The sequence below is a fragment of the Danio rerio genome, chromosome 9 (assembly GCF_052040795.2).
Source record: "Danio rerio strain M-AB ecotype USA chromosome 9, GRCz13ab, whole genome shotgun sequence".
In the NCBI taxonomy this organism is placed as follows: Eukaryota; Metazoa; Chordata; class Actinopteri; order Cypriniformes; family Danionidae; genus Danio; species Danio rerio.
Window position 1 is genome coordinate 53,329,017 of NC_141029.1, and position 22,791 is coordinate 53,351,807.

At 35.9% G+C, this 22,791-nt stretch overlaps 2 protein-coding genes and 1 long non-coding RNA gene across 9 annotated transcripts in view; 2 read left to right on the forward strand and 1 right to left on the reverse strand.

Moving 5' to 3' along the window:
- Nucleotides 1-13,198, forward strand: part of ifih1 (interferon induced with helicase C domain 1) — a 751,550-nt gene extending 738,352 nt beyond the window's left edge. Inside the window, exons 10-12 of one of the 2 annotated variants that reach the window (XM_087266819.1) lie at nt 3,690-3,883; nt 6,948-7,041; nt 7,375-13,198. In XM_087266819.1, the coding sequence (XP_087122945.1) occupies nt 3,690-3,883; nt 6,948-7,041; nt 7,375-7,575 (489 nt within the window). In that variant the 3' untranslated portion in view covers nt 7,576-13,198. 2 annotated transcript variants of the gene reach the window in all.
- LOC137496507 (uncharacterized) overlaps nt 1-22,791 on the reverse strand; it is an 84,580-nt gene that overhangs the window by 17,018 nt on the left and 44,771 nt on the right. Inside the window, exons 4-5 of one of the 5 annotated variants that reach the window (XR_015500060.1) lie at nt 16,270-16,395; nt 7,970-14,279 (exon numbers count right to left, since the gene is read on the reverse strand). The exons of 1 other annotated variant lie outside the window; for it this stretch is intronic. This is a non-coding gene — a long non-coding RNA (uncharacterized LOC137496507). Of the gene's footprint in view, nt 1-7,277; nt 7,572-7,969; nt 14,280-16,269; nt 16,401-22,791 lie in introns of those variants that run through there. 3 more of the 5 variants (XR_015500059.1, XR_015500061.1, XR_015500062.1) reach the window with 3 other exon arrangements.
- The window catches only part of fap (fibroblast activation protein, alpha), a 73,397-nt gene continuing 66,360 nt past the window's right edge, over nt 15,755-22,791 (forward strand). For both annotated transcript variants that reach the window (XR_015499936.1, XM_087268486.1), the window contains exons 1-6: nt 15,755-16,084; nt 16,276-16,360; nt 18,638-18,730; nt 18,823-18,917; nt 21,609-21,683; nt 21,767-21,819. Coding sequence is in view for 1 of the 2 variants with exons in the window: in XM_087268486.1 (XP_087124612.1) it covers nt 16,082-16,084; nt 16,276-16,360; nt 18,638-18,730; nt 18,823-18,917; nt 21,609-21,683; nt 21,767-21,819 (404 nt within the window). In the remaining variant the exon portion in view is untranslated. The remainder of the gene's footprint in view (nt 16,085-16,275; nt 16,361-18,637; nt 18,731-18,822; nt 18,918-21,608; nt 21,684-21,766; nt 21,820-22,791) is intronic.

The window sequence follows — 22,791 nt, forward strand, 5'->3', positions numbered from 1 at the left end:
AGTGCAGAATAAATGGATTTAACATTTGAAATGGATCAGAAAATGTGTCTTAAAATATTCCTAAGACTCACTTGTTCACTAGTTTAAAGATGAATTTCATTAAATGACGTTTTGATCCACATCAAATGTTGACTACTGTAGCATCCTAATAAAAAGAAATCATCACTAATTTCAATTTTAACTTATGCAGATTTGTAGAAAAAATGTTATAAAATAAATAAATATATAAAATAGAAAAAATAAATAAAAATACAAATAAATATAAAAATAAGTAAATAAATATAATAATAAAATAAAAAAATAAATATACAAATAAATAAACAATAAATAAATAAATAAACAAACAAATAAAAAATATAAATATAAACAAATGAATAAAAATAGAAATAAATAATATATATATATATATATATATATATATATATATATATATATATATATATAAAAAGTGAAAAATAATAAATATATAAATAAATAAATATTAAAAAATTAATTTAAATGAAAATAAAAATTTTATAAATATAAAACATAAATAAATATAATCTAATAACTATAAAAATAAACTAAAGTAATTAAAACATACATATAAAAATTTTATAAACATAAAAATGTAATAAATATAAAAATAAATATGTAAAAAATAAATATAAAAAATAAAAATGAAAACATAAAAATAAAGAAATAAAAAAAAGAAAAAAAATAGATAAAATATATATTTACATTCAGTCTTCATAAAAAAATTAAAAAAAAAGCTAAGTTCCACAATTGATTTGTTTTGGGACAACATGAAGGATATAAGTTAGGTTATTAGTTTTTACAAATTTAAGTGAATTAAACATAAAATAATTAAGATGTCCCCCCCAAAAAATAACCTCAAGAATTGTTGTTTTGGCTCATTTTAATTAAGTAGTTTGAACAAACAGTAAACGACATTCTTTGAGTGCATGAACAACATCTACTGCACTGTCACGCTCTTACACTAGCTGCTTTAAATAACAGCGAAAACTCACTTGGCATGCATTTCCACAGATAAAACTAACAAACCAATGCCTTCATTACTGTTTGCATCACTGTATTCACAAGTGCTGAGGAAGTCAAATTCAGACATTTTAATAACAGACGATTGATTTATGACATGTGGTGTAAGCAGTAGACCTATCACAATAGACCAAGCAGAGGCTAGGATCTAGAAATTATTTATGGGGTGGCATGAAAATTATGAGGTGTGGCAACACTGAAGTAAGCATTATTGTATGTTTCATGTTAGATGCCATCAGCAAGTTGTCAGATATTGTAATTATAGGCAGAGCATTGTATAGTAATGACAATATCTGGCAACGTGGGAGAGGAGGCAGCTGTACTGTTCACGAAAACAAAACAGTTATTAAGAGTCATTGTCACACTATACACTTTAATAGATAGGATCTTTACATTATTTACAGGTGTATTGTATTTTTCAAGCCATTACAATGATCAGTCAAGGAAAGTATTTCTATTTAGCACAATAGGTTACCAGTGCAATTGTCTTAACGGGGTATATGCACAGCTGGTGTTTTAATAATAAACTAAAATTCAATTTTATAAGGTTCCTTTAACTGCATGGGTGTTGTAATGTTATTAAAATGTAATCAGTTAAATAGATTGAAGTATTTTAGTTGTTCCGGTATAAAATGAGATGAAAAGCCATTAAATGCAAGCATCGTCAGGATCAGCAGGCGAGCGCAGAATATCTATTAAAAATATTGGAGTAAAATAAATGTTCATATTTTAAAGACATGGTGCAGAACAACAAAATTAAATGCAATACTTGTACATTCTGAGAGCCACTTTATAGCATAAATCATTCAGGCAGTGAAGACTATTGGTTTTTAAAGAAAAAAATCTTAAATGCGAAGAATTTCTAACAACAAAGTTCACTGGAAGTGCTTTAACTAAGTTACGGAAAATTAAGAGTCCTTTATCATATATCCCCTACACTACCTGACAAAAGTCCTGTTGACTATTCAAGTTTTAGGAACAACAAATAATAACTTAACTTCTAGTTGATCATTTGGTATCAGAAGTGGCTTATATGAAAGCCAAAGGCCTCTAGATTACGCTTATTTTAGCAAAATAAAATATGATCATGCCTTGACTTTTAATGATTTAATTAGGACAGTAAGGTCTGATTTTGCCAAGACAAAAGTCTTGTCTCTTAGCAGAAATAATGTCCAGTATAGAATATAAAGTCCTGCTGCAGTGGAAACAGAATGAATATTGTGTCTGACTCCATCATGAGCTTGGAGGACTGCATCCATACATCTCTGCACTGACTCAAATCACTGATTAATAAAGTCATCTGGAATGGCAAAGTAAGCATTCTTGCAGGACTCCCCGAGTTCATCAAGATCCTTTGGATTCATCTTCAATGCCTCCTCCATCTTACCCAGACATGCTCAATAATGTTAATGTCTGGTGACTGGGCTGGCCAATTCTGAAGCACCTTGACCTTCTTTGCTTTCAGGAGCTTTAATGTGGAGGCTGAAGTATGAGAAGGAGCGCTATCCTGCTGAACAACTTGCCCTCTCCTGTGGTTTGTAATGTAATGGGCAGCACAAATGTCTTGATACCTCAGGCTGTTGATGTTGATCATCCAGTCTGCAGATCTCTCACACGCCCCCATACTTAATGTAACCCCAAACCATGATTTTTCCTTCACCAAACTTGACTGTTTATGTTAGAATCTTGGGTCCATGCTGGTTCCAGTTAGTCTTTTGCATTTTGTAATGATCGGGATGCAGTTCAACAGATGATTCAGCAGAAAAATCCACCTTGTGCCACTTTTCCAAATGATCTACTAGAAATCAAGTTATTATTTGTTGTTCTTACAAGTGAGATCCACAACAAGACTTTTGTCAGCCCCTTAAGTAGAGCAGTTGACCACTGCTCACTTCTCAGTTTAGTGTGAGAAGAGAGCTAATGCGGAAATCGATATTATAAATAAACCAAATAAAAAAATAAAATAAATAAATAAAAACTTGCATTACCAACGCTTTCCTTCTTAGACTTCACAATTGAAACTTGTCTACAGCAGGGGTTCCCAAACTTTTCAGCCCGCGACCCCAAAATAACAATGCCAGTGACTCGCGACCCCCAATATCCTCTGAGGTGGTTATAAATACAGAAACCTTGCATGCAATGACGCAGACACACCAATTAAATTTGTGTCAGTGCTTTAAATGTGCCAGAAAGTACAACCTGATGTTATAAAATCAAAATGCATCTGACGCTATTGCTGCCTTTAATATACTGTAATTACCCCAGGGGTCGCAATCCAATAGAACTAGTAAATATAAGCTTCTATAGTAACTATATAGTAACTATAAACGACTATTTTTATTTTCAGTATAGTTATGGATAAAATATGTGAATTCTTATGGTTTAATAAAAATAAATAGATTTTTGGAAATCACCAGGCGAGCCCCTTTCATTGCCCCGCGACCCCTCGGGGGGGTCCCGACCCCCACTTTGAGAACCACTGGTCTACAGCACTTATGCATTGTTGCTCTTATAGTTGTGTAAATTGCTTCCTTGTCCTCATTTGTAAGTCACTTTGGATAAAAGAATCTGCTAAATGACTAAATGTAAATGTTATTAGACCTTCAGGAATCTTCAGGTGGAGTTTATAAGGAATATTTTGTTTTATGTAGATCATGGAGTTTCAGATCCAGGCCATAATGGAGGAGAAAGTCAAGACCAAAAAGAAACAGCAGAAGGGAATGATGAAGGAGCCGCCGTCTAAAATCAGCCTGAGCTGCAGGCAGTGCAGTGTGTTTGTGTGCTCTGGAGAAGACATCGAGATCATCGAGAAGATGCACCATGTCAACGTTACCAAACAGTTCAGGTAAAAACCCACAGACTTTATCATTAGAAATCAGGGCTGCACAATATATGGCAAACTTAATGTGACGGCGGTAATCCTATGCAATATAACAGTTGAAGTCTGAGTAATACGCCCCGTGTATGCATTTTCCCCAATTTCTGTTTAATGTAAAGAACACTCTTCAACATGAATGGACAGGGCTTCTTTCTGCCCGGTGGCTCTTGCTTCTTTCGCTAAATGGTTAACATGGATTTTATTAAGATAGTAGCTGTGCTTTATGTCCTTTAGGAAGGCTGAAAAACAGCATATATTCATTTGGCGCCATGTCTGAGTCCACTTAATTTTTTTCAGAGGTGCACCCAGCTCTGTAAGTTTATCAGCTCCTCCAGAAACTATACCTGGAAGTGTGTAGGTATAGTGTGTCCACAGCAATTCTGTGGTAATATAAACGCAATTAGTCTCTTTTTTTTATTTCCTGACGTTAAAATAGGATGCAAACATATTAACATGTCTTTGTAGTAAGGCATACAATCCTATCAACAAGACTGAATGTGCTCAAATGTGATCAAGAATGAGTTTGACAAGTTTAAAATGATTTTAAAACAGTGCATGCTTCTAATAAAGTGAGTTAAAGATGGTAAAATCGATGTAATTCATCATCGCAGGCATGTGTCAGTACATTTGTAAAATATACTTCAATCCCAGTTTGTGGAGGTTAAATGAGGTTTATTTTGTACATTAACATACCAGATATTCATACAGCAGTGGATATTAATGTGTGGACACATTTGCTGTGCAAAGTTAAATGGGTGTGCGTGTATTTTGTAACAACATTGTGTGCGACTCATCATTCTCATCAACTTGATAACTCCACAACAAATACATCAAATAATCATTGGGAAAGTTCTTGCTGCAGTATTTCTCAGATGTTACGCAAGATCTGCTTCCTTCATGTGTCACTGTGCTGTTTATCTGACATAGCCAGAAAGATTAAGGCACACTCTGATAGGCACATGGGAACGGTGGGTGGGGAGAACTAGCATTAGAGGCACAGGCCACAAAAACAGCTACATAGTGTTCAGAGCAGAAAATATTATATTCTATTCTCTACAAATAATCTGATGGGCGTTTTGAGCTAAAACTTTATTCTGACACATTCTGGAGACTTATCTCAAATCTTGAAAAAGAGGTTAAACAGGTGCCCTTTAGGACCAGTTGTTAAGTATAATAATTTCATAGCGCAAAATTACCAAAAAAGCACACAACACAATTAATTAAAGGCCATGCTTAGCACACTATACTATATAGAAAAAGTAAAAAAAAAACTCAAAACAATCTTTAAACTGACTAATAATACCTTCATTTTTAAGACAGAAAAAAAAATATTTTTAAGGGCTCAGTTCGAATGCATTAAAACAATGATTTAAGACTAATCAAGGCCTTATTTTTATAACATGGAATTTAAGACTTTAAAGGGCCATGAAACCCCCGTTTAAGCAGGGTGTTTTCATATCTCTACTTAGGAAAAAGCCAGGAAAGTGGGCGTGTCCAGCTCGGTTTAGGGGGGAGTGTCGGGGGAGGGGAAAAGGCATGGCCCGTAAAAATTTGCATAAAAATAGGAGTGTCAGTTTGGGCATGCGCTGATTTTCACACACAGGCAAAACAAACACAGATGCAGAGGAGAAAGACAGTGACTGTTTACATGGACATCAGTAATCAAATTATTTGCCAAATTATTAAATGGTGGACTTTAACTGCAGTTTGGCTCTTTCATTCAGGAATTTCATTCATGCCCCTTATGACAAACGAGATATTTGATTCAAGGAATTGCTTGAAGCGTCGTATCTTTCATGCAATGTTTGGTACCGAACAGCGAATGAAAGAAAAAAAAAACTCCGCATTTCTCAGTTACTTAGATGCACTCGGTAGGTAGTGTCAGAAAGCCGTGTGTGTTATTCCTGTCACAAAATGTGGCGAAAATCCTCCACGATGGTAAGTTTGGTTGCAGTGCTTACACATTTACACTCGGGAGAGCAGCATTTACAGCAGATTTTTCAGTCCATAATATTATAGTGATGTTAACGTACGGTAAACCCTTTATTAACTTGGAAATCATTTAACTAAGGTACATAGAAAGAGTACTGCTGACGATAAGAACCAACTTTGCCTCTGAATAAACAAACAAAGACCACTGATCGCTCACTTACCAAATCTGTACAGGACAATCAACAAACTGGATCCGCATCTTTATTAAATGAAGACGAGCGGCAAATCCGGATTTCAACCTTTTTTTAAGATGAGAAAAGCTCTTGGGTAAAAAAACGTTTTTTAGACACGTAGACACGAGTCCAGCTGCGCTCTCATTGAGGGAAAATAAAAACAAAACCTTCACTGCAGCAAATTATAAAAGCAACACTGACGACCCGTATCTCCAAACAGTTTATGTTCTCCCGCTTGGCAACACAACGTGTCGTCTCTCAGCCCTCTGAACACTATAACAGGTAAAAACAGTCTTGGAAGCTATCATGCATATTAATGAAGTTGAACCGCATACACAATAGAGCGCGCTGATTGGTTTGAACCAAGTCTTACTCATGAATGAATACAGCACACTTAGAGATGCAATAAGGAACTCCCAGGTACAGACGTCCAGTCTACACGCTGGAATGCACGCTAAGATCCCATGGCCAGGACGCAGCTTCAAAAATAAAAAATAAAAATTGTGAAATATGTGTCCTATTAGTATTTTTAGCAGTGTGGGACACATACCTGTATATGACTGTCAACAGTTCAAAAAATGTGTTTTGGCGTTTCGTGACCCATTGCAGACACCCTGACAAACATAGCATTTTTCTAGGGAAATGTTATATCGTTATTGCAATACTTAACAATATCGCATCATTTTCCACTATCGTGCAGCCCTAACAAATACCTGTTTTTGCATTCTCAAACAACTCAAAACCAATGATGTTTATCCTGCATAATGACCGTGATAAAGAATAATAAATGTTATTGAATGCCAATGATATTCGTCCTGCATGATGACAGCGGTGAAGAATAAAATAAATGTTATCGATGTTTGCAGAAAGCTGTTCATAGTCCGAGAGAATGCGTCACTACAGGAGCGACTCTTGGACTACGAGACCAACGGAGTCATTGCGTGCAAAAAATGTGGACAGGTATGTGCTAAAGCTGACTTCAGCTCTTCCCTTCAAATAAACAGTCTTAGCAATACTGCTGAGTATCAACTGTGGTTTGGCAAAAGTCAGTTTAAGCAGGAAACGGACACATATGTTCACAGAACTGTCTTAAAGCTAGATAAAAATAAGTAGTCAACCTCAAACTAAAGTTTTACTGTAAATTCTTAGTGTAAGTACCAATTCACCTTTAACTAGTGCTTTATTACCCATTAGGATTTACCTATTAACTGGCTGTTTATTACTACTTATAAATGGACATTCTGAATGACCTTACACAATTCAAAACTTACATTTGGTCTCATTCTTGAACAGCAATGGGGTTCAATGATGCTGTACAGAAGCACTGAATGTCCCTGCCTTCATATCAAGAACTTTGTGGTCACATACGGCTCCAAGAAGAAGACGTTCAGCAAATGGAGAGAGCTGTCCATAAGCTTCCCTGCATTTGACTACACCCAGCACGCCGATCTCCTTGTTGAGGATTCAGAGGATGAAGATATGGACACTAACTGAGAAAAAGGAGAGAAAGATATTCATACTCATCTGACACAAACATTAGACCAGATTTTTGAACAGCTTGCAACAACCCAAACACTCTTTCGTCTTCAACCAATTTAGCACCTGTGTTGTTAGTACAAATAATACACAACATCATCTCTGGTTCTGCTAGTTAGCATTCTAATTTGAACTGTTTACATTTCTTTAACAGTAAACGTGCTGCTTGCTAGAGCTGCATAATACTTCAAAAATATTGTTATAAGTTAGGAAAAAAGTACATCAAGAAGGATTGTCTCAGAATAAAGCCTGACAGTGAAGCAGAGCACTATTGTATAAGACTGAAGGTCTTTATTCTCCAAAATCAAATGGGCACCTGCCAGAACATATACAAATTGGAAACAAAACATTGTTCTAGGCCACAATAGTTTATTCATTCTTTAATGAAATGCAAAGCTGACAGAAATGAAAACAGCTGATGGAGTATACACTAACCTGCGCATTATTCAGACACAAGATGGCGCCAAACAGTCGAAAATGCAAGGTTGACAGAAACGAAAACGGCTGATGGAATATACACTAACCTACATACTATTTATACACAAGATGGCGCCAAACAGTCAAACACAAAGCTGACAGAAACAAAAACAGCTGATGGAATATAGACTAACCTACATATTATTTTTACAGAAGATGGCGCCAAACAGTCAAAAACACAAAGCTGACAGAAACAAAAACAGCTGATGGAGCATACACTAACCGACAATTTATTCATTGACAAGACAAAAAAAAAAAAAAAAGTCGAACAGTCAAAAAAGCCAAAAACTGCAATATGACAGACAAGCAGACACATAAATGTGGATGCAGTGTTATGACCATGAAAATATTCTCTGACAGTGAATGTGATTCAAAGTTCCCAGATGATCTTGTGTTATTTAGCCATTGTTGGGAATAACATATCTTGGAATGTCGTGACTGACCAATCAGAATCAATTTTTCCACACAGCCATGTAAAACACACACCAAAAAAATCTGGGTTTGTTTTAACCCCTAATTAGGTCAGATATGGACATCATTTGTTCAATTAAATTAAAAAAAACAACACAATAGTTTGGTTTGCCCATATTTGATCCAACATTGGGTTAAAACAACTTTGCATTTTGTAGGGTGTAGTACATATCTAATAACCATATAACATAGATGTGAAAAACGTAAATACACAACCCAATGACTTGGTTTGCCCATTTTTGCCCCTACATTGGGTTAAACAACACAGCAATTAAGGTGTATTACATCAAATATCCATATAACAGGGAGGTGTAAACAGTTGAAATACACTTAACACAATGACTTTGTTATATTTTACCCAACATTGGGTTAAACAACCCAATATTTTAGAGGTTGTTGTATGTGTGTAATATAAATATAACAGGGGAGTGAAAAATGTAATTTGTTTTATGTGCTAAGCATTTGAGTTGCATGCATAAATGGTTAGTCCAAATTTGATCAATCAGTTGGAACACTCACCTCCTCAGAAGCTGATCTGCTATTGGCCAGATCAGCCCAAAGGTGTACAGAGAGGCTCAAAATAGAGCTGAAAATAAATACTAAGAGACACAAAAAGTCCAGCAGCCGACCATCTGTTTAGTGTGTTCTGGCCTTAAAGGCTAAAAATCTAAACAAGAGAGGACAATGTTTACATGGACAACAATACTCCAATTTTAATACGATTAAGACAATACTCTGATTAAGTGTCCTCCATATAAACAGCAATTTTTGATGACCATAAACCAACCAAAGTCATAATCAAACTAAAACTAAACACTGCAATTAAACTATTAGCATTCATAGTCCTTTAAGCTACATTTTATTGACACACAAGGCAGATTTTAGGCATTTGCTACAAACAAATGAGAATAGCTTCAAGTAAAGAACACATTTTTGAGCGAGTGGGAAACAATGATATGCTGAGAATTCTGGAAGAAATGGACATTATGAATGCCTCTGAGTTTGTTGCGGAGGCATGAAGGAAAAGTTAGTGAATGAAATGTCAGAGGTGGCCTGTTGCTTGAGAATTTGTATCCGCCATGGTCTGTTTGAAATTTACTTCAGTTGAATCTGTCGCAAAATTAAAAACAAAGCAGCCAAAATCATATACAGTGCCATCATGATGAACACAAACTGTTGTTGCGTAAAACGACAGAAGAAACTAGCATTGAATGGTGACACAATGACAGTAAGTCAAACTGATGAGTAAAATAGGAACATGAAAGGAACAAAAAATATACTCAAAAAATATTATTGTCTTAATCAAATTAAGGAAAATATTTAGATTACTGATGTCAATGCAAACATTGGCTGCGTCCGAAACCACCTACTACTCAGTAGGTACTGCATTTGAATTTAAACATACTACTCTGCCGTTAAAAAAGTAAGTTCTATACAATATGAATGTGAATAGTATGAATGGAATTCAGACGTACTACATCTGTCATTTTGGCATGGTCACGTGACCTACCTGCTTCAGTTGCATCGCTTCACTCCCATTTATGAATTCGCTCGCGGAGCATCATGGGATAGCGCAGCATATGCCGGAAGCAGTAAGTCATCAGGGTACTCCTCGCATACTGATTTTCGAATTCTATGAATTCGTACATACTACTCAGCTCGGATACTGATTTTAGCGTACTGGACAGTATGGAAGTATGCTGTTTCGGACACAGCCAAGGTCAGTAATAATACCCAACAATCCAAAGACCTGCTGATATAATCAGTCATTCATAGTGTGTTAAAATCTAAATATTTGCATCTTGACAGTTTCTTTTAACCCTTAATTAGATTAATTAAGATCAGAAACTTAAATTCATTGGCTGTTTATTCTAGTATTACATAGATTTATTTAAAGAGCCCCTATCATACATTAAAAAGGGTTTTTTTTTTTTGGTTTTGGAAGTCTCCAACAACAGGTTGATCCGCATGGAAGGTCAAAAAACACTTATATTGTTTTATAATAGGCATTTGTTTTTACCTAATTATTCCAGCAACTCCCATACGATTCGTTCAGCGATTTATTTGTTCCCAAATTCTCCTTAGAGCGATCCTAATCTGAGCTGATTGGTCCGATGACGCAGTACATTGTGATTAGTCAACTGCGTTAAGCGCGAGACAGAGAGAAATGCCCACCACGGCTTAACATTTTTTAAGTAGTCAGAGAGTAGAGTCAACACTTCCGTTTATCCCGGGAGTCTCCTGTATTTCAGACCTATCTACCGCCATACTTCTGTTTTGTTGCTTCTCCCGGAAAACTCACATAATTTTACGCATTTAAATCCGTAAACAATTGCCGTTTTCAACGTGGCTTTTGATATATGAATATAAAGAGTTGACCAGATACAGTACAAGCAGTTACAAGTAACAAAACACAAATAAATAATTTGCAAGCTAGAGAAAACAAGGAGATTTACACTTGTGAAATGGGGGAAGAAACTGATCCATGAACTGTGTACTGATAAAGTTCATGTCAAGCTCTGACAAAGTCCCTTACATCAATAGTTTTTTCTGATCCTTTCTTTAACAAACATTGACAAATTTTGTTTTAAGCATGTAGACTCCAGAAGCACTCGTCAGAAAAATGACGGAAACACAGCACAAGGCTGGGCCTATAATGCTGAGGTATTCTGTCAAAAATAAACTTCAACCACTGACTCTTCATAGCCTCATGTTTGGGTAGGAAAAATAACACAAACTTTCCCTCACACTTCAGAGCACAGAGTCTTCGCGACATGATTTAACCGAGATCTGCTAGTGTTTGTCTTCCTCTTTTTCTTTCTACAGTGGTGTGGCCGGGGCCAAGGGTTTCGATTTTACCAGGCCTGTGCTCACAACAAACTGACGGGGCTTGAGTTCCATATTGACATTACACCAACACTGCTAAAGACTCGTTACTCCGACAATTCATTTGAACCGCTCTGAGTCAACTCTTTTATAGACATATCAATAGTTTTAAACACTGTGCACTTTCAGATTTAAGCCTTAGCGGCATATTTCACTTAGCTTAGAGCTGTTACACACTGCATGGAGGGTCATTTTCAAAAATCCATAATAGGGGCTCTTTAAAAGCATTTCCTTAGGCAAAAGATACATCAAAAGACATTAAATCACAATACTCAACAACAATATCCATCACATATTCTCCTGGTATAGTACAAGCCTAATACTCACAATACTGAAAACTCTGTGACTTTGGTAAATGCATCAGTTTATGACATTTGGAGTTACATTTACGAAGTCATTTCTATTTACAAGCGCTTGCACTCCTCGTGATGAAATGTGTCAATGTACTGTACAGTAGATGTAATTGGCAATTAAGTTAAAGCTTAAATGGGACTTTTAAATGTGAACTAAATGTGAAACTGAGTTTCTAATTTAAGCTAAATAATCATAATATTACTTTCTCAATCTGAATTGTCTCTATAATTGTGTTCTCATGATTCTACTGTTTTGTTTCCTGTTGTTTTTATTGTATTTTGATTGTAATGCTGAATTTCAGGTTTAAAGGGGAAATGAAGCTTTCATTTCAGTTTACATTATTTTGTAAATTGATTTCCATTTAATGGAAATATATATAACAAACTTGATTCATTTAACCATTTAGCAGAAAACAGCATGTTTTACCATAGATTTTAGACCAAGGACGCCACCAGTTTGGAATATCGTTGTGTATGATGTCACAGGGTTGGTTTTGTTCCCTCAGCTGAACAGATGCAGTGGATATAATGGACTGAACACAGAGACTGCAGCCCTTGCCTCTTTTTATGTTCAAACCAAACTAAGATCTGTACGGTTTTTCACATGGCAGGTTTTTAAATCCTTCATGCATATTGAGAGATCGAATTGATCGACATGTCTTGACAATCCATAAAGACATGACTTAGTAAAGCGTGAAGTTATGCATCATTTTAATCATTGCATTAGTCTGAATGTAAATCACCTCATCATTCTGTGCTGGAGCAGCGTAAGGGAGTGGAGCACAGCGCATGAAACGAAAGGTATTAAAATAAGAAATATATACAACTCAAGACTCTTAAGCGCTTGTATTTGTTGGATTTGCTCAAGCTCTTTTTCACATCCACAACTTCATGCATTGGGTTAAATTAGGCTATCCAGTCTTCGTGTTCACTCCTTTACTTTCATTGTATCTGTTCAGCCGAGGAAACAGAACCAACCCCGTGAAGTTATACACAGCGATATTCCAAGATGGCGGCGCCCTAGATCTAAAATCTATAGTAAAACATGCTGGGGGTTTTTTTCTTCTAAATGGTTACTTTTTTTGAGTTTGTTCATATCTTTTCATTACAGTGGAATCCAATGTACAAAATAATGTAAGCTTGATTGAGTCCTTCATTTCCCTTTAAAGATGCACTTGCAAATAGACGCCATGAAAGTCGTGTAACGAAGCAGATTTGCACTGAATTTAAACATTTGACTCATTTTACAGTCTAATGTTTAGCACTTTATCACTGAATAAGAGTAAAACCACAGTGAGGTTGTGCAGCCTGTCACAAGTACAGAGTTTGTCCCAAGTATTTCCATAAATAAACAGATTTACTCCAGAGGATGTGGAGTAAAATTTATTAAATGACCCTTAATGCGTCATCTGTTTTCTGTCTCGCACGAACAGTCTGATTATGAATCATGCATTCATTGAAAAAGCAACAAAATAGCTGGAGCATCAGGGAAGAGTGTGACGCATACTCTCTCACACCTGTTGAGGTGTTCTCTGGAGGACATGAGCTCCCTTTGGAGCAAAACCACATGAGAAAAGCTGTCAGAGAATTGACTCTCATTATGCATGACAAGCACTGAACATTCAAGTTTTTCCAGTGTCAAAGGACTTCCTTGTGTGACGAAATCCAAACATGTTTTAAAAGCACATTTGACACATCTACACTTTCTTTTATTATTTTCCATATTTGCACCACAGTGGCTCAGTGGTTTGCACTGTCGCCTCACAGCAATAAAGTCACTGGTTTGAGTCCCAGCTGGGTCAATTGGTGTTTCTGTGTGGAGTTTGCATGTTACTGTGGGTTTCCTTCAGTTTTCTCCGGTTTCATTCAGGATGTCTCTGTACATTGCTGCATTCATCTTTCCCTCTATCCTGACCAGTCTTCCAGTTCCTGCTGCTGAAAAATATCCCAACAGCATGATGCTGCCACTTGGAAAATTCCAGGCAGGGAGATGCTTTCGTCTGGCCCCTCTACCACACAGGCCTGATTGGTGGATTGCTGCACAGATGGTTGTCCTTCTGTAAGGTTCTCCTCTCTCCACAGAAGAACGCTGGAGCTTAGACAGAGTGACTAACGGGTTATTGATCACCTCCCTGACTAAGGCTCTTCTCCCCTGATCACTCAGCTTAGACGCCGGCCAGCTGTAGGAAGAGTCCTGGTGGTACTTCCACTTATGGGTGGAGGCCACTGTGCTCATTGTGACATTCAGAGCAGCAGATTTTTCTGTAACCTTCCCCAGTCTTGTGCCTCGAGACAATTCTGTCTTGGAGGTTTACAGACAATTATTTTGTCTTCATGCTTGGTTTGTGCTTTGACATGCACTGTCAACCCTGGGCTCTTATATAGACAGGTGTATGCCTTTTTAGATCATGTCCAGTCAACTGAATTGACCACAGGTGAACTCCAATGAAGCTGCTGAAACATCTCAAGAATGATCTGAGGAAACAGAATATACCTGAGCTCAATTAGAGCTTCAAGCCAAAGGCTGTGAATACTTCTTTACGTGTGATTTGTCAGCTTTTTTATTTTTACAAATTTGCAGCAATTTTAAAAACTTCTTTCACATTGTCTCCATAGCGTTTAATGAAAATGAAAGACAGTCTCCATTTTTTTTATTGTATTGTTACTCTGATGCATCATTTTTAAAAAGCTATTTTAATATTTAAGTTCTCAGACTTTGTCTTATTTGCATTTAAAATTAAAGACTCTCATATTTTTTGTAATGTATAAATATATAAATACATAGATATCAGACAAATTCATTCATTAATTTTTTTTCTTTTTCGTCCCTTTATTAATCTGGGGTCGCCACAGCGGAATGAACAAACAAACTTGTATTTCAGCATATGTTTAACACAGCAGATACCCTTCTGGCTGCAACCCATCACTGGGAAACACCCATACACACTCACACTTATACACTACGGACAATTTAGCCTACCCAATTCAATTATACCGCATGTATTTTGACTGTGGGGGAAACAGGAGCACCCGGAGAAAACCCACAGCAAGAAGGTCGCTGACTCGAGTCCTGGCTGGGTCAGTTGGCATTTCTGTGTGGAGTTTGCCTGTTCTCTCAGTGTTCGCATGGGTTTCCCCGCTACTGCTCTGGTTTCCCTCAGTCCAAACACATGCGCTACTGAATAAGCTAAATTGGCCGTAGTGTGTGTGTGTGAATGTAAGACTGTATGGGTGTTTCCCATTGTTGGGTTGCAGCTGGAAAGGCATCCGCTGCATAAAATATATGCTGGATAAGTTGGTGGTTCATTCCGCTGTGGCGATCTCTGATAACTAAAGGGACTAAGCTGGAAAAAAAAATGAATGATTAAATGAAATTGGCCATAGTTTGTGTGTGAAAGAGTGTGTATGGATGTTCCAAGTGTTAGGTTGCGGCTGGAAGGGCATCCGCTGCGTAAAACAGATGCTGGATAAGTTGGCGGTTCATTCCACTGCGGCCGTCTCAGATGAATAAAGGGACTAAGCCAAAAAGAAATGAATATTAACTTTAATATAAAAGTTTAGAGTTTGTCTTCTTTGAATTTAATGAAATAAGCTTAAATGCTACTGATACTAAACACTTGTCGTAAACTTTGTACTGTGATTCTAATGCTTACTTTCAGAAATAAATATTAAAATACTTTCATTTTTGACTCAGACTTTGTCTTCTTTGCATTTACAAAAAAATAACAATCTTTAATTTTAAATTAATGTACTGTTATTAATGCAAAAATGTATACATACAGACATAATTATTACATTCGAGTTTTTTTGTTTTAAGCTCTCAGTTAAGAAGACTTTTTGTCTATTTTGCATTTAATAAAACAAGCTAAATCACCTTTGAAACGAAAGTAAGTCTCTTCCATTTAGCCATTCTTCCTGCAGATAATGCAGAGAGCGGCTGTGCTGAACTCAATAGAGAAACGCAGCTGAAGCGCAACAGTTGTCCTGAGTTATAAGCGCTCGTCTGGGAGCAGCAGCACGTCTGGAAGTCACTGCGATGGAAAGTTATGCAAAGAGCTGATTCTGAGAAACTTTTACCACACCAGACTCAATGATGCATCGGAGGAAGTACATTTTTAACCTGGAAAACTGCAATCGGACGGAATAAAGCGCAGCAGTCTGTCCAAGACTTGCACTACAGCGGACAAAGGTGATTAAACGATCTGCTTTAAGGACATCTGGAGATCTTCTCAGCGGATTCCTGTGGATTGGATGCGCTTGGAAGTTTCTGCGCAATTATGGTACGTATTTTTGTGTTTGTTTGTGTTTAGCGCAAAGCCTACGCTTAGGACTATTAAGTTACTTGTGTATTAAAAAGTAATGGGTGTGTCATCTTAAACGTAACTTCTCGGACAGCATACTCATTTTAGAGATTGTCTTGTCAAAATGGATTATTGTGAGGTGATGTGTCGTGTTTTCTCCTCACCTGCAGGGCTGTAATAAGGTGTGCGTGGCGCTGGTCGGGGCGGTTGTCGTCATCACGCTCATCGCAATTCCCACGGCAATTTACGTCAACAGTAAGTTTTAGTTTCTTAATCTTCATCTTTTACGTCTGTACTGAAATCGAATCAATCAATAAATGTTACCTTAAAGTGTGTAGCCTACACCTCAAAACCAACTACTATGTTATGTATTGTATAACAACGTTTATTATATTGTCGAACTGGAAAATGTATCATTTTGTTCACCTTGCAGGCTAATTAAGACTGAAATAAATAATAAATAATGTTTATTTTGAATGTAATATTGAAAATAAATGTCGAATGTTCGTTGAGTAGGCCCATTTGTTAATGCTATTTCAAATAGGGAGGCTAAACGTCGAGCTTAACTCATGGCTAACCTCTTTACTTTTCTTAAAAGCAAATGTGTTTTAAACAACACGTTATGTATAAATTCATAATAAAGTGGAAACAAGTTAAGTTTTCTAACATCTTATTCTCAATTCAGTCAGTTTAAATTCAGTCAGCCTCCTGATCAATCGCATGATCATATAGCAACCATCATCCCGCTCATCGTTGTGTAAAGATTGGACGGCAAACCTATCAATTTATCACATTATATAGCCTAATTATCCTGCAAATAAATTGTATCTCCTAATTAGAACAAAACCTCATAAGCACGTCAATTCTGGGAAAAACAGTTGCGCCCCCTTGTGAATGCTAAAGAAGCTGTCCTTACCTGGCATTATATTTTCAAAATCAAATGCTGACAATATAAAATCTAGCTTCTTTTAATTTGTAAATATTATTTTTAATAAATGTGTGATATAAGGGACATTCTACCAGAAACGTACATTATCTGTCCTTAAAATAAAAACAAATACAGTGAACACAGGCCCTTAGCCGGAGGGGTTTGGGTGGTTCGGAAGACCCACTCCTCACTGACAAAGGTCCAGAATTTGCCCCATACATGAACTCATTTGTTCTATTTTGACTGCTATGCCATCATAAAGAGACAATTACCCACCGAAAAAGGCTTTAATATTTTCATTTTATAATCTGACGTAAGAGAGGTCTTCTTTCACTACTGTATTGTTAATCAGAGAAAACATTTTATAGGTTACTTTTGTTCTAAATCTTCCAGAACTTATTTTTGGCGGAAAAAATAGCATAAAAAGCGACAAATTGATTTGAATACTATTTTGGTTATTGTTGTTATCCATTAATTTTTAAATGTACTTTACAACAGACTAGAAAAATTTTGAAGCTGCATTATTATTACTTTTTAACTATGTTTTTAGGTTTTTGTGACTGAGGAATGCTGGCCAGTTTGTTATTTCCCAAATAAATGACAATGAACTACTGTTGTTAATTTTAGATATTAACAGATTATCGTTTTCCTAAGGATATATGATGTAATATGTATTTTAAAAAGTATATATAAGTGTGATTATGATGAATATCCGACAAGCTAATTCAGTTAAAATAGTGCTTAATGTCACTAAAATGCAGTATTTAAATCTCATAATTAAACAGAAAATGAGGCGTATAACTGCAAAAGGTTTACTTTATGAGCAAAAAGAACCACCCCTGACACCAGGATGGCTACAGGCCTGGAATAATAAGTATTTCATCCCAAAAGATTTCTAAAATCTGGCAATTGGACTGATGGTTGAGTTCTGGGAGTTGTTCTGTGAAGGAATATGCCAATCATTTGGTTCAGACTTTTGTTCTTTATTAGCAACACCATACAAATGTACAAACCCTGTCATTGTCCTCAGCTCAATTTAACCAACAGCTTTAATAGCTTTATGCTAAAAACGTATTTAGTGGGAAAAAAACCTCGAGAAATAGCAAGTTTGAGTTGTTATTCGCATCAATTGATTAAAAACATAAAATTAATTCTACAAATAAATACTATCTTACAATTGAGAGTCTCATTTGTTGTGTTTTGGATCATTGTCTTGTTGAAATGTCCACCCTGGTTTCACCTTCATCCTCCTGCTAATGTAGATGTTGAACTGAAGCAGCTGATATTCATTTACAATGAGAAAGGGCAGAGGGTTTCTGAAGAACTACTGAGAGATTCAGCTGCTGTCTGGGCTTTCACTGCCTTTCTACACCTCCCTTTCTTCATGTGTTCAATATTTTTTTTCCTGCATCATTTCATTTTATTACACAACTTCATTTGTAAACTAATTAGATCTGTTTGCATATATGGATTTATTCGGTTGTTACCAACATCTGCTGAAAATTTTAATTCAGCAACTTTAGAAATATGTTTTCATGTTACGTGTTGAATATTTATTGCCCCCACCGTATTTTCATTTGTATATTTCTTCTCTGTTTTCTCAGGAGATGATTCTGCATTAAAGAGGACGTACTCTTTTGATGATTTTTACAATGACACTATCAGGTATAAAACATACAACCTCCGCTGGATATCAGGTAAGACCCCTCAAGGCGCTTCACATGCTTCCCATTATTATGAAATGACCTCGGACTCACGCGACACACATTTTTGTCTCATTATCCAACAGACAACGAATACCTCCACAAAACCAACGAAGGTCATATTTACTTGCATAACGCGGAAACAAAGGAAAGCTCAGTGTACCTGAGCAACTCAACATTTGTAGGTTGACAGACGAAAACTCTGTAAATTAGCAGTTTTCCGTATTTTGCGATTAACTTTATTTTTTTCCCCTGTTTATTTATGCCTTTGAATTGCATTATGGGACTTGCAACAACTTTTAACCTTAAGAAAGATTGTGAATAGTGACTTTCCTAAACTTGGGCGATGGGTAGCTTATTTCATGTTTTCTGGGAATGTCTTCCAATCTACAATTTTTGGGTTAACGTTTCCACCATCTTGTTGCAAATGTTGAAAACAACCGTTGATCCTGAACCTTTCATTTTCCTATTGAATGATGATTCCTCAGTAACCCTGACTTTGAATCAAAAACTAATTGTTTTCCCAGGATTAACAGCTGCAAAGAAAACAATCATCAGTTCCTGGTTCCCTCCTAATCTCCTGTCAGTTCAGCAATGGTTATACTATTTTATAGACATTGTTCGACTCGAACGGTCCACTGCCCTAATTAACAATGCCAAAATTTCAACATTCTGTATTGAAACCAAATACATGACAATTTGATCTTCCTTATTAAAATTTAAGTGATTTAATTTAATGACGTAGGAGAAACAATTAACATTTCTAACATTTACATTTAGTCATTAGCAGATGCTTTTATCCAAAGCGACTTACAAATGAGGACAAGGAAGCAATTTACACAACGATAAGAGCAACAATGAAGAAGTGCTGTAGGCAAGTTTTAGGTATGTTAAGTGTAAGAAGCAAAACATTAGTAATTTTATTCATTTATTTATTTATTTATTTTTTTGTAATACAGTTAGCGGTGGAGCCAGAGAGGCAATTGCAGATTAGGAAGGAAAGTGGAGACTAAATAGTTGAGTTCAGTCGTTTCTTGAAGACAGCGAGTGACTCTGCCGTTCTGATGCAGTTAGGGAGTTCGGGAAAGTGATTTCTTCCCTCTTTGGGATGGAACCACAAGGCGACGTTCATTCACAGAATGCAAAGACAGTGGTTCTCAAACTGTGGTGCTTGCATGTACCACTAGTGGTACGCAGGCTTCCTTCTAGTGGTACGTGGAGGAATCGCTAAATAACAAAAAATTAACACAATTTTAACCCTTTAACGTGTACGATAACAGTAATGTGATCAGTAAATTGATATTTTCAGCAGATTTCAATAGGCTAAACCTTTTATTTTATTTTCAACTGTCTAATGTATTCTATCATTTGAAGCTAATTTTCTTCCTCGTATTTGTAACGGTTGTTGTGGGCGTATTCCGTATTCATTTATCCCGATGTAGACAGGTATAGTTTAATCACTTGCTTTACTGACACACAAAACCTACTCTAACCCACAGTAAGCAGATCTAATTTCTAATTAGAATTTTTTTAATCCAATTTGAATATTTAAAATGAACAATGTTTAGATTTCGAAGATATACAAATAAGTCATATATATATATATATATATATATATATATATATATATATATATATATATATATATATATATATATATATATATATATATATGCAACTTATATATCAAAATGTAATAAAAAGAGTTAATAAATATGACGGCATACAGTACAGCCTATATTTATGAGGTCCAAACAACATTTTCAGGTTTTGATGAACAGGCTACTTTATGATAATACTTTACCTTTAAGTACAGCAGTTTTCTTTTCATTTTTTAAGAACACTTGTTTAAGTGTTTAAGAACAGTTTTTTAGTAACTTTTAAAAGTACAGTTTAATTTAAACATTACCGTTTTATTTATTTTTTTTTACCTGAAAGCGCATCAGTGTTAATGTTCAAACTATTTATAATGGTTAAAGAGGCTGACAATAAAAAATATTCATAATGATAGTAATTAATCTGCTCTGTTTTTGAACTGTGCAGTGCTGAAGCTGCTTAATTAGGTCAACTACGCTACTGTATTTCAATACCGGTCATTATGGTGGTACTTGAAGAGAATTTTTTTCTGAGGTGGTACTTGGTGAAAAAAGGTTGAGAACCACTGTCTTAGGATATAGGTGAGAACAAACTATCTTTTCTTTCTGTTTGAACTGTTTTACAATAATTTTAGTAGACATACCTTTTTCCTTTATGTACTTCTCTGATATTATGTACATAGTTTTATTTTCCTTTTATATTTATTTACAGGTTTCTGTATGCATATATGTATACATTCATATATGTGTGTTTGTTTGTGTACGTTATAATTTGTAGTTTTTTTATTTTTGTTTTATATTATCAACCATGCTATACACATTGAACCAAGCCAATGTTGAGGATTTCTGCTATTACCATTGTTGATAACCATGTTTATTAAAAACACAAAGCTTAAGTAAAAAAAAAAAAGTGACTTTTATGAACATTTTTTTAAGTTTAAAGTGATATATTGTCTGGGTTGGTGTTGTATATTACACTACAAAAAGAGTGTACTAAACCACCAGTGTATTTTCTGTTTATGTACAGCCTTATTTCTCTATATATAATCTCTTATACAGTATTTCAAACTATTAAAATGTTAGTGAAAGTCACTTTGTGAAACTGCAAAGTTGAGTTTTCAACATCAAAAGTGAACAGAGCAGAGATCAACATCCCATAATGCAATTAACAACTGTAAATAAACAAAAGCAAAATACAGAAACTGTTAATTAACACCAACTCATTTCTTAAGTTGTTTTTAAATTGCTACTATTAAATCTACTTTTTGTATTTACAGGCCCAAGTGGATGCCACAGATTACATTTTATCAGCAGACAGAAAATTTGCAGCCTTCGAGAGCAATTACTCAAAGGTAACTTGATTGGACTTAAGATAATGCCATGCTATAAAGTAAACATAATTGATTCTCATCTCTAATGCGTGTGTAAAATACAGCAATGGCGACACTCATTCACCGCCTCCTACAGCATTTACAATGTGGAGTCTGGGTGAGTAGAGAATATTTGCTTAGTAAATTATTCACTGTTATCAATTTCCAAAGCAGAGATGCCCAAACTAGGGCAAAGTTGGCCAAAGGTAATCTTTGATTTGGCCCATCATGCCATCTTAGAAAAGAGAGAGTTGGGGATAGTTTAGAGCAGTGGTCTCAAACTCAATTCCTGGAAGGCAACAGCTCTACATAGCTGTGCTCCTACCGCCTCCAACTTACTCCTGCTCAATAGACTTTAGGGCTGCGTCCGAAACCGCCTACTACTCAGTAGGTACTGCATTTGAATTTAAACTTACTACTCTGTCGTTAGAAAAGTACGTTCTTTACAGTATGAATGTGAAAAGTATGAATGGAATTCGGACGTACAACATCTGCCATTTTGTCATGGTCACGTGACCTACCTGCGTCAGTTGCGTCGCTACACTTGTATTCATGAATTCTCTCGCGGGGCATTATGGGATAGCGCAGCGTGCATGGGATGCGCACTCCGGAATCTCGCCGGAAGTAGTCATCCGGGTACTTCTCGCATACTGTTTTTTAAATTCTATGAATTCGGACATACTACTCGGCTCGCATGCTGATTTTAGATATAGTTTGGAAGTATGCGGTTTCGGATGCAGTGTAGAATTCTTGAACATGTTGATTGTTTGGATTAGCTGTATTTGATTAGTTGGAGAAAAACTGTGCAGAGCTGCAGCCCTCCAGGAAACCAGTTTGAGAGATGTGGTTTTGAGATTTTCATTTCAAATTTAATGCAATTAAATTTTATTTGTTTTAAGCTACAACAATTTAAATGTTTTATTGTAAATGCTGTACAATTTAAACTTAATTACATACTGTCACCTGGCGGATAGAGGACAATGCTGAGACTTTGGTGAGCACATCAAGCCACAGGCAGATTCTGCTTGACTTGTGTATTCAGCATGGATGTTATATTTGGGTGGAAGGATGGATGGCATATTTGAATGGA